At 40.4% G+C, this 10,912-nt stretch overlaps 1 protein-coding gene across 1 annotated transcript; it reads right to left on the bottom strand.

The window, feature by feature from the left end:
• Positions 1–4,067: 4,067 nt before the first annotated feature.
• LOC122761230 (fascin-2-like) lies at positions 4,068–10,513 on the bottom strand. Its single transcript, XM_044016411.1, has 5 exons — positions 9,457–10,513; positions 6,667–6,823; positions 6,437–6,558; positions 6,186–6,353; positions 4,068–6,102 (listed from the first exon to the last, which is right to left on the bottom strand). The coding sequence occupies exons 1-5, from the start codon at positions 10,277–10,279 to the stop codon at positions 5,897–5,899; spliced, it is 1,476 nt and encodes a 491-aa protein (XP_043872346.1). The 5' UTR covers positions 10,280–10,513; the 3' UTR covers positions 4,068–5,896.
• Between the last annotated feature and the right edge of the window lie 399 nt (positions 10,514–10,912).

Genomic DNA, 10,912 nt, shown 5'->3' with positions numbered 1-10,912 from the left:
AAATTAGAATCTGTGGGTCTGTGTTTCTACTGCAGCTACATAAAGCTGTGCTCTTTTGCGTTGTCTTTGATAAAAATGAAACTTCAGATTAAGTGGAGGGCAGTGCTTAAATGCCAAGATGTGTGTGAGTAATGGAGGTTATCTAATCCTTTTTTTTTTTCACCTTCTCTTCTGTTATATAACCAGCTGCAAATGATTTGCACAGTATTTCTTTTGCAGAATCTTTCAGAACAGACCCAGATTTCCCTGCTTTCTTGTTTCACTTTAGGATAGAAGCATTTAATGGTAGAATGGACGTCCACTACTACGCAGCATCTCTTTTTAAATAAGAGTCTGCAGCCCATGGTTTTTCACTTTAATCTCTGTTTCTGCAGATGGACCGATCAGTGTTGAATTGCTGTCTTGATGTGCATCACTTTTTGTATTTTTATATAAAAGTCCAACTACACAGATGGATTCATTGTCAACTTGTGTGTGTGTGTGTGTTTTGACGTGAAGGACAACGAAGAGCCAGGAGAAGAATGGTAAAAAAAAAAAAGGTGTTTGTGTTGTTATTGCTAAAAAACAGTGGCTGACATGCATGCCAGAAGATCTCTGACTGTTGTCAGAGTAATTGGATCTTGAACACATCTCCCATCTTGGGAGAGTTTGCACCTGCACGTAGCTGTCCACTTGTGATCTCATCACGTGGGATTGATTTTGATATCAGGTCTGAACAGAGCTTCTGTCTCTCACCGTGAGTCTGTTTGTTTGTACCTTCTGCTGTTGGCAGAATTGACTCTCTCTGCTGTCAGGTTTATCTGTGGGGAAACGGCCCCAGTTGCCAGGCTGTGGTCACTCTCTGTCTTCCTCGGTGCCTGGTTGTTTGCATAGCCCAGATAATCTGTGACTCAGTTTCTTCTCTTCTGTGCTAAACAGCAGTGACTTTTTGAAATAAATGACGTTTTATCACATTAGCTGTTTGATGAGCTGAGCCTGTATGTTGGTATTATGGGTGAAGGGTTGTGTCTACATCTTTGTTTCTTCATTTGTAGCTTTTAGGACATAATGCTTTCTCTAGCCCAGTGGTGGCACGCCAGCATCAGTATCTGGCCCCTGGTAGATGATTTAACAAATATTAAATTGTTTGCTTATCTTCACAAAAAAAAAAAAAATAATATCGAGACGTTTTAAGGCACTTTGCCTGGCAAATATATCATGTTTTGGCCCAATATTCACATATTCCAAAGAAAATGGCCCTCAAACACATTTACTTACTGATTTCTGGCCTAGCCCCTTACCATGACCTTAACCATGACAACTAGGTGCCCTAACCTAACCCCAAATCCAACGCTAAATCCAGGTCTTAGCCCCCAAAAAGCCCGTTAAAGATGTGAGGACCAGCTAAAATGTCCTTTCATATGATTTTTGCTGCACACAAAATATGTGAAAATACAACATGGCACTGTGACTGCGAAGTAGGTTTCAAGCTGGCTATTCCACACATTGACTCTCTCAGGTCCAGCTGCTGCATGTGCTCTCTTGAAATTAACTTGGCCTTTGTGAGTGAGGAAAAAAAAGCATTAGTGCTTCAGCCAAAACTTCAAATTACAAACTTCCTCGCGTAAGACCTAGTGAAAGTAATGCAGGGTTCACAGTGTGTTCAGCCTAGAGGAACAGCAGATGAGATGCATTCAAAGACCCTCTGGTAATCAGTGCACCACAAATTAGGTAATCACTGGAGTCGAAGCATTTTTTCATCAGTCCAGTCACTGATATAAGTTTTAATATGATGTTTTCAAATAATCATTCCATGGCCCTTCATAGTTCAAGCACATAAACGAGTGTTTACTATGGACTTCAGTCTGCAGATTTCAGTTGAACGTCCCCGCACTTGACAACCATATGGTCTGTGTTGGGTTTGATCTATGCTACAGGAATTCTTCTTTCGTTCACTTGAATACTAATAAAATCTAATTCCCCCGAAGGTGCAATTTGCATTCCTTAATATAGATAATTATGTTTGTTGTAGCTCAGCGGAGCCATGTGAAACCTCGTGGGAATTTCACTGAGGTCTGTACTTTTTGTTCAGATGTGGCAAAAATGTGTCAAGTTGTTCGAACACGTCTAAAGATAAAACTATAACATCGGTTCATCTGCGAACACAAGCAAAGTGTCCTACTTACCAGATGGAGACAAGAGCTTTCTGAAGACACTTTTTAATCCATCCATCACAGGTATGACAGTATACTGTGAGGGTTCAACACTAATTGGATAGAGTGTTCTTAAAAATGAAGCAAATTTTACATTTTGTTATATTATACAGAAATTAAGATGCTTGAAAAACATCCTTTGGCACTTCTACTGCAAATGGCAAATATAATATAAACTACTATGCATAGTTTAATCAAACTTGGCAAAAGACTTGAATTATCATATATAGTTTATATTTTTGCTGATATTGTTTTTATCATAGACTATGCATTGCGTACACTGGTTGTCCATTTTGGCCATGCATATAAAATGAATAAATTATCCAATAATTTGATCGTTCCTGATTCGTCCCCCTGCAATTATTCTGTTCTGTAAAAAAAGGAAAGTACACAATAATAATCATAATAAATTCCAATACTGATTTATCTGTGAAATGCCAATACACTCCCAGTCAGGCCGTAAGTCGTGTTTGTTTGTTTGTGTTTTTGCTGGAGTTCTGTCTCTGATCCAAGGAGCTGGCTGCAACCACGGATAAAGGCTTAGCGTGTGCCTGCCATCTGTTGAACGCAAGCTCTTGCTTTTAATCTACAAGACATCGACATTGGATTTGTCCGTAATGTTTGTAATGATGAGAAAAGTGTTTGCTAGTGGATCTGAACATAGAAAATTCAAGATTTTGTGTCATCACAACCCGACACAGTAACCCTTTGTTACTTTGTTGTTTGTCCAGAACAACTCTGAAGAGAAGAAGGGAAGTCTGTGCCAGGAAACGCATCGTGACCTCTCGCCATCCAATCTTACCAGGGCTTTCACAGCTTTCCAGTTCACGCACACACACACACACACGCATACACAGTGGAATGAACTTGGATAAGAATAGCCGTTTACTGGAAACGAAAACATCTAATTTACGTTGAGTTCCTTCAAACTTTTGTTTACAAATGTCTGTGTTTCTTTTATGGCAGAAATAACACAGTCAATAGGCATTTGGGCGCCGTAGTGAATGAAAATTAAGCTGGTAAAACATTTCAGTGAGTTGTGCGTATTGATCAGGGCTGGTGAGCGCGCCGTTTATGGTCCTTGATTCTCCACGAAAACTCTGGCCAGTGTAATTATAGAATTAAAGAGGACGAGGCCAGTGAGAATAGTTCTTACTGTGTGTCTGTGCTCGAGTGTTTTCAAACAGTGTTGACTTTTTGTTTTATATTTCTTTTACCATCGATCGAGTGTGAGCTGCCGGGAGTGTCACAAGATTCCAGGCAGTGTGGCAAATTGCTAGGAGGTGTCTGTACTCGTCGTGATTGCAGCACATTTAAGTATTCTTGTCACTGCCGTAACTGAGAATGAACTAAGAGAGACACACACTGCCACCCAGTGTAGTTAATGGAGAAATCCCACGGACACACACACTCATCAGCCTTTTCTCTGTGGATGGATGCTGACATGGTTAGAATGTCCTCTGGGTATAAAAAAAAGGAAAAACAAAATTACCGGCCATATACTGTAGCTGCCAAGAGTATATATTTAATTTTTATTTGCAAGTGTTACCACTGATAAGTTTTGGAATTGTTGACTCATCAGCTCCTTTCAGCAGATACTGTAAGTATAAGATTATCTAAACTCAATTGAACATGAAAATAAAAACAGCTGGGAAACTGTTATTATTAATACCTATGATTTTTCCGATGGCGAGTAATTTCTGCTCCACAAACCTGAAGTACCTGAAGTGATTACAAATAATAATGCATAAATAATAAATAGTAATTATGTTTGCAGACATTTCCGCATGTTACATCACAGTCATTTGGTCGACACAGTTGTACAAAGTGCCTAGCCGAAGGAGAAGTGTCCAAAGTCTCTGAAAGTCAGCAAAGTTGATGTTGTCAAGTGTTTATTGTTATCGGCAAACAAAAAAAATGTTGACACTACAAAGATCTGTATATAATTTAGATACATTTCATTTATGGCCTGGGGCTTTCTATATAGAGCTGATGCAGGGTCCATAGGTGACCAAGCCTCGTAGACCTTGCTTACTAGACAGTTTTCTTGATAAAATGCACATTTCACACATCACACATCCATTGGGTTGGAAATTATTCTTGAACTATTGCAGATTTAATGTCTCCTTGGTCAAAAGAAAAAAAAAAGGAGCACAATCTATAGGACAAATTGTACACAGGTTTATACAGTTTAGATTTCCTCTGTAGTGCACACCGACATCTGTTTCAATCTAAACTTACGGCCTTGAATCTATTCTGAATTTGTTAACATGCACAACTGTGTTCATTATGTTTCTAGAGACTAAGAGAAGAGAATGTACTTTAGTGCAGTTTGTGACAGGAAGTGTCGGCATTTCAATATTCAACTTGTGTCCATGAATTGCAAAAAGAAGTCATTTTTTGGAAACGAGTCACATTGACGGTGACTTTGACCTCTCACCACTGAATCCCGATCAGCTCATCTTGTAAAATCTGAGGCGTTTGCTGTTAAATGATCAATTTCATAAAAAAAGATTGAATGGACTTGTGATCATACTGACCTTGAACTTTGACCGCTAACATCTAATCCTAACCATAGTTTTCTTATTATGAATGAATGGAATTCATTCCATCTTCTCATATGGGCAAACAAAAGATGAGCAATTTCTTTTTTAGATTAATGTTGAACACATTTGTTTCTGCATCACTTTTTATGCATTTCACTATTTTACTGGACAATCATTCATTATGTTATATTATTTTAGCCTTACCGCTCAACTGTAAACATAAGATTAGGGTATAAAGGAATAATAAAGGAATATAGAGTGCAGTATGGTTTAAGGCCCCTAGGCAGAAGACTAGAGAATCACTTCACATCTGATATATTAAGTATGATGTATAAGTCCATCAAATACATTAGATGTGCGCCTCCTTTGGTATCTCGCTTGTTTTGAACATGTATGGTCTACATACATGACTGTGTATTTCTGTGACATTTTTCAGCATTGCAGCGGTGCCTGATGGAACACTGTCTGTCTATTTCCTCCAGTTCACTTTCCTTTTTGCTTGTAATTTTCCTTTTATGAAACCTCTGTACGGTCCATTTAAGATAAATGAAAACGCCACTGGCATCAGCCGTTTCTGTTCTTGAAGACAATGATGCATTACACCAATGACTCCACAGTGCCAAACTATTAAAATCATTCAAAAGTTGGAACACAACTCACTAATGTCTGCTAAATGTTTCATTAGTTGTTGAATTTTGCCAGCGCTGTATTTTATCTATTTGCCTTGTGGAACTTAACAGACATTCATTCTAAGAAAGACTAACCAAAGAATGTGTCACAGTGAGTTGTTAACTGTTACACTGTCTGACTATTGTGTCTGATAAACGTTGTCACTCCACCTACATCGAACAAAATGTGTCTGAAGGAACTGGAACATTCACTTTCTTATTCCATTAATGTGTGAAATTACACTGCTTGTTGTTGGCATGTTGATGTTGATCATTTGGAAGACAAAACATTTAACATTTACAGAAAGAAAACTAGTATTCACGTCATCCCAATTAAAAAAAAAAACAAAAAAAAAAACAGTGACAAACACCTGGCAACTAGTATAAAAACAGGCAGGAAAATGTTCATCACTCAGTTCACTTCATGTAAGCTGACGGAAGCGGGTTGTGCAACCACTCGGCCCTCATTGAGGACCCTCATTTGAGCGGGTCAGTACTCCCAAAGAGAAGATGCATCCACAGATGTACCATCACCCATAAGTGTGCCTCCCTTATCTCCACGGAGGTATTTGCCATTGGAACCCTTGATGGCAACGCGTCCATGTTCCAGGAACTCGAGGAAAAAGTCTTCTGGCTTGTCTCCGTCGGTGCACACAAAGCCACTGGTCGAGATGTACCAGAACTTTGCGTTCACACCTGTAGGAGGACATCCAGTGAGTTAACAACTACTGTCCGTATACAGATATATGGAGTGTGATGAGACACATTGAACCACTGACTTTTTACGTTGTAGGCGCCGTCGTTGAAGATCAGCGAGAAAATATCATAGACGGATCGGTTTGCGTCGAGAGTGTTGGAGTTCTTATGGTGACACACAAAGCCGTTCTCTCCATGGAGGATCAGCATAGGGCGGTTGATGAGTTTCATCAGGAATAATTCATCATCGCCTGTAATGAAGGATAAATACTGTTCATTCGATATTCATTCAATCACTCTATCAATCAAGTCACTGAATCTTGAGCCCACTTACCCACTGTATCGCTCACTGCTGAGAGCTGCCCATTCTTCTTAGTACACACATATTTTCCATTACTCGCCTTGAGTGCCACTCTCTGTCCTCGCCACTCAATGTCAAACATTGTGTTGATCTCTCTGGGCGAAAAAAAACACACGTTTGGGGAGAAGCGGAGGGTTCAGGTAAGAGGTGAATGCAGTCAGACAAAGGAGCTTTTCTCGTAGAGCAAAACAAAATCCCCTTACACTTCTGTGGCAGTGGACTGGATCTCGGCGTGAGTGACCAGAGTCCAGTAGGATCCGCCATTGGTCCTAAACATAGCTTTTTTATTCTCCTTATCAATCTCCATCTGGAAGGTCTCCATGTCTGTCTCCGCATCTTGATTGGCTGAAATACTCACTCCTGGCAATGAGGGGAAAAGACAGACATTTATTCAATAGTAATGATGGATTACAACGTAGCCTCTCGCAGGGATGATGTTCATAATTGTAATCCGACATTTAGTTACATCCATGCAGATGTTGCATAGAGTGTGCTATCTGTTTGCATCGAACATCTTATTTTTTGCATTATGTCTTTGTGCATTGCTATAATTTGTAGTTTTTCTTGTAATAGTTGCTGTGGGTTGTACTGTATGTTAAATTGTCACTCGATCAGATCAACTCGTGAGTGTCGCAACCTGTAGGTTTCAAAGTGTGCATGGTGTTGCTTCAACATTCCCGTGGGCCGGACAAACGGACCCTTGCAATTTTGAAATAATGCAAGGCCATCAGTGTGTCATTGTAATTACACAGTGAGTTAATGTAACTGTCTACAAATAGAAGGAAAAACAAAGCTTTTGTCAGCTTTTTTTTTTTGTAGAAGTGAATACTGCTGCAGGGTGGGTTTGGCATTTGTATCTGTCTGAGAAAAAAAATTAAATCATAACACAATATTACTGCATATTACTATTAAAAAATGAATGATGATATTGCAGAAATGTCAAGTAAACATGTTTGTTTTGAAATGAAATAAATAACATATCTGTAATAAGAGCACTTAAAACTAAGCAAAAATGTATTATTATTGTTATTATTATTATTATTATAATAATAAAAATATTGCTTACAGACATATTTAGTGCTCTATATTCTATATTCTACCACCTCTGCTGCGTTTACAAGGAAGAGCAAGTCGCGGGCCACGTTTTCATTATAACATGATATTATATAGTGGGCTATATGTTATTGATTGGAGGGCTACAGGTTTAAGACCTCTGCTTTAAACTATGTACATTTAGATGCCTCTATGCAACACACAAGCAAAGCACAAAAACAAACACAAAACAGGCTACCTTACTGAATATGTAACTATCTTTGCATTTAGTCCCTTAGTGCACTGTTGTCTAAACCTCGAATGTTTCCACTTGCAGCCAATTTTCTGTTATTTACTTAATCCACATGTATTAACTCTCTGTCTGGTGCGGGCGTTTTTAGGTGGAGGAGAACACACAGACACAGAAGTGAGTCGTGTCTGCCGTCGTTCAAACTGGATGCTACAGAAATATCCTTTAACCTTTCTCTTAAGCCTGTTACAACCCTAATCCCCCACAGTCACCCTTCCACCCTCCCAGTAATTCCCTGAGTGGTGAAATGCAAATCTGCACCACTAAGCAGCTTTCAGTGTCTTGTTCCTTAAAAAAAAAAAGTAAAATTGCCACAAAACAAAAAGGAACATTTAAACATGTCACTATGTTCCCCACATAATGAGAATACAGTTTAAAAATATTACCCTAACTGTAACTTTTAAAAAGCAGTTTTATTAATGCACGAGCATATGACTGTAGTCTCAAGTTAGGCCATTTCTAATTAATGCTAATGAATGCTATATTGTTGCATATACACTGTGCCGTTAGTTTACAGCAGTATGTCACGCAGTTATTAATTGCTATTGTAACCAGGTTTTAAAGCTGTAAAAAGCTGTGACAGGAAACACTTTTTGCCCTTGTTCACCCACATGGTTTCCTCGAATAATCATAGAGGACAGAGGAGATCACAGCATGCACGCTGTGACGGGAACGTGTAATCGATCTGTCAGGCGTCGCGTAACCATAGCTATTTTGTGTCGTTAACTCATTGCCACATTTTCGACATTTGGAGGAACTTCTGCCAGTACCTGACAATAAAGCACAAGTAGCTACAAGGCTTAAATCCTGTTGATGGTAACTGACACCATTGAGGCACAAATCTGCCCTGGAGTCATTTGCACACTTAATCTTCAATGGACACAGTGGACATGACAAAGCCCATTATCACAGTTGCCTCCACACTGTAACTGTCAACCACCAACAACAGGTACAGTCGAAAAGAACGACTCCAATTCCAGGCCGATAATAATGTGACGTTATTTTCAGCCCTTCGCGACTGTACATACAATATTTGAATTTACTTCACACCCAAAAGTGTCACCGCTCCACTCAACAATATACTGTGTTCTGTCGAAGTGTATACTGTACTGTGCTGTGACGTTTTAGCTGTTTTACATAGGGAAAACTTTACTTCTAACCAAATGCACTATCAAAATCTGCAAAATGTCCCTGTCTGTATGAGAAAAGTAGAATAATCTTGAAAGGATAGTGGAATTATACTTTACCAGTAACTTTTTGCCACTTTTGATAATGTACTCATGTCGTCTCACATGCTCACCCCTGGGTTAGGAATCACAGCGGGGCAGAATTACAGTGGAGGTCATTTCTGTCATTTATTTACTCAAGTGCTTCATTTATAGTTTTGTCTTTCTTATTGATGCAGCCACTGGGGCTAGATCGAAATGCTTACATATTTGCATGCACTTCTGTCTGTTTGCCTTTATGAAAGCATCACACTTTTACATGTATTTGCCAACATCCCAGTATCATCTGTCAAACTCTCTTTCAGCAGTTTAAAGCATCATTTTCTCTATGGGACATTTCATTTTTGTCAAACAAACACAAATATATTATCATTAGGCGAGGTCGGATTCAATTACACACACAAATCACATTACCAGTTGATTACCTTGCTTGACCGAGACAAATCTTTTATTGACGGCTTGAAAAACTACTTGCGGGTGACTCTCCTCAAGATCAAACAGCTCATCCTTTCCAGGCTTGGAGCATCGGCCAGAACGCAGCGTTCCTGTGGGACCTATGGGGGTCAGATATTTCCCCTCACAGTCCTTAAAGGCCAGCTTGCCAGATTTCAACTCCAGAGTGAAGCTTGTAGCGTTAGTGTTCTCCTTCACCAGTTTGCCGTCATTACTGAGGAAACGGCTGTTGCAGGTCTTTAGGCTGTACTTGCCATCCAGGTATACCAAGGTGACCAGGGAGTCCACTCCCCAGGGAATGTTGCTGTCCACAGAGATCTCTCCTTCTGAGGCAGACAGATGGGCATAGCGCTTACGTGCTACACTGAGCAGGCTGGCCTGTGGGTGTAAAGCCAAATGGACAGCCCACAGCTCTTGTTCCCCAACGACTTGGGCAAAGCAAGACAGGTAGTCTGCAGAACCTCCAAAGTAGCGTAGATACGGCTCTGATTGCAGTGCCCAGCGACCATCCGATTGGGGCACAATAAGGAAATGGCAGTCATGGTCGGGCTTCTCGGCCCCACATGAGATCTTCCCATCCTTGTCAGAGGCCAGATAGCGTCCCAGGTGGCTGCGGAGGAACACTATTTGGCCATCTTGCTCATCCTGTTCTAAGGTCCAGATCTGTTTCTTCTTCATACTGGTACCGGAGGCGTTCACCTTGAAGCCGAAGTTCTCGGCGGTCAGGTAGCGGTTCTCATGGTTAATGAGGCCAAACTGTAGCTTCAGGGCCCTGTTGATTCCGTTTGTGGGCATGCTTGACCAGGCCACACGTCGCGATTGAAAAGAAAGAAAGTTAGGACAAAAAAGGGAGAGGGTAATGAGGGGAAGCAGACATGAGAACGAGAAGCGAAATAAAAGGCTTGAAATCTCCCCTGTTCTGACTGCTTAGCTGATATTTAACTCCACTTTTCTGCCTTTGAGAAGAGTTCTTTCTTCTGTTGTCACTTTCTTGCTTTCCCCAGAGGGCTTGTACAGGCACTTGCTCTCTGTTCCTTAATGAGTTAGGATTAAAATCAGCATGACACAGTAGCTCAGTCCAACAAGCCGCTGACGTCACATACCAGAGCACCAACCACAAACACCCCTTCCTCCCACTCCTGCTGTGTGACACACACAGCAGAGCTTCATTTTGTGTGTGTTTTTTTTCCCCCAACATTTATCTCATCACATTCTCATCTCTGTCTTTTCTCGTCTTCCCTTGCCTTCATTTCCTGGACATTTCACAATGACACACATGAATTTCTTAGCTGGACCTCGTTTTGCTTAACTCTTGTATTTAGGTCCACCAGTGATCGCACCATTTCAGCCCGAGGATTATCTCAGCTTTGATCTTTTGTTCCCGCTGTTTCTCACATTTGGAATGAAATTTCCTGTCCATGACTGTGC

This window comes from Solea senegalensis, unplaced genomic scaffold (genome assembly GCF_019176455.1).
Source record: "Solea senegalensis isolate Sse05_10M unplaced genomic scaffold, IFAPA_SoseM_1 scf7180000014483, whole genome shotgun sequence".
Classification (NCBI taxonomy): Eukaryota; Metazoa; Chordata; class Actinopteri; order Pleuronectiformes; family Soleidae; genus Solea; species Solea senegalensis.
This window is presented reverse-complemented; position numbering and strand designations above follow the sequence as displayed.

Excerpts from the sequence above, each read along its gene's own strand:
- LOC122761230 (XM_044016411.1), bottom strand. The coding sequence starts at position 10,279 with ATGCCCACAAACGGAATCAACAGGGCCCTGAAGCTACAGTTTGGCCTC. Across the intron at positions 6,824-9,456 it reads ATTTGTCTCGGTCAAGCAAG|GAGTGAGTATTTCAGCCAAT; the intron begins GTAATCAACTGG and ends CCTCATTGCCAG. Across the intron at positions 6,354-6,436 it reads AGCAGTGAGCGATACAGTGG|GCGATGATGAATTATTCCTG; the intron begins GTAAGTGGGCTC and ends CCTTCATTACAG.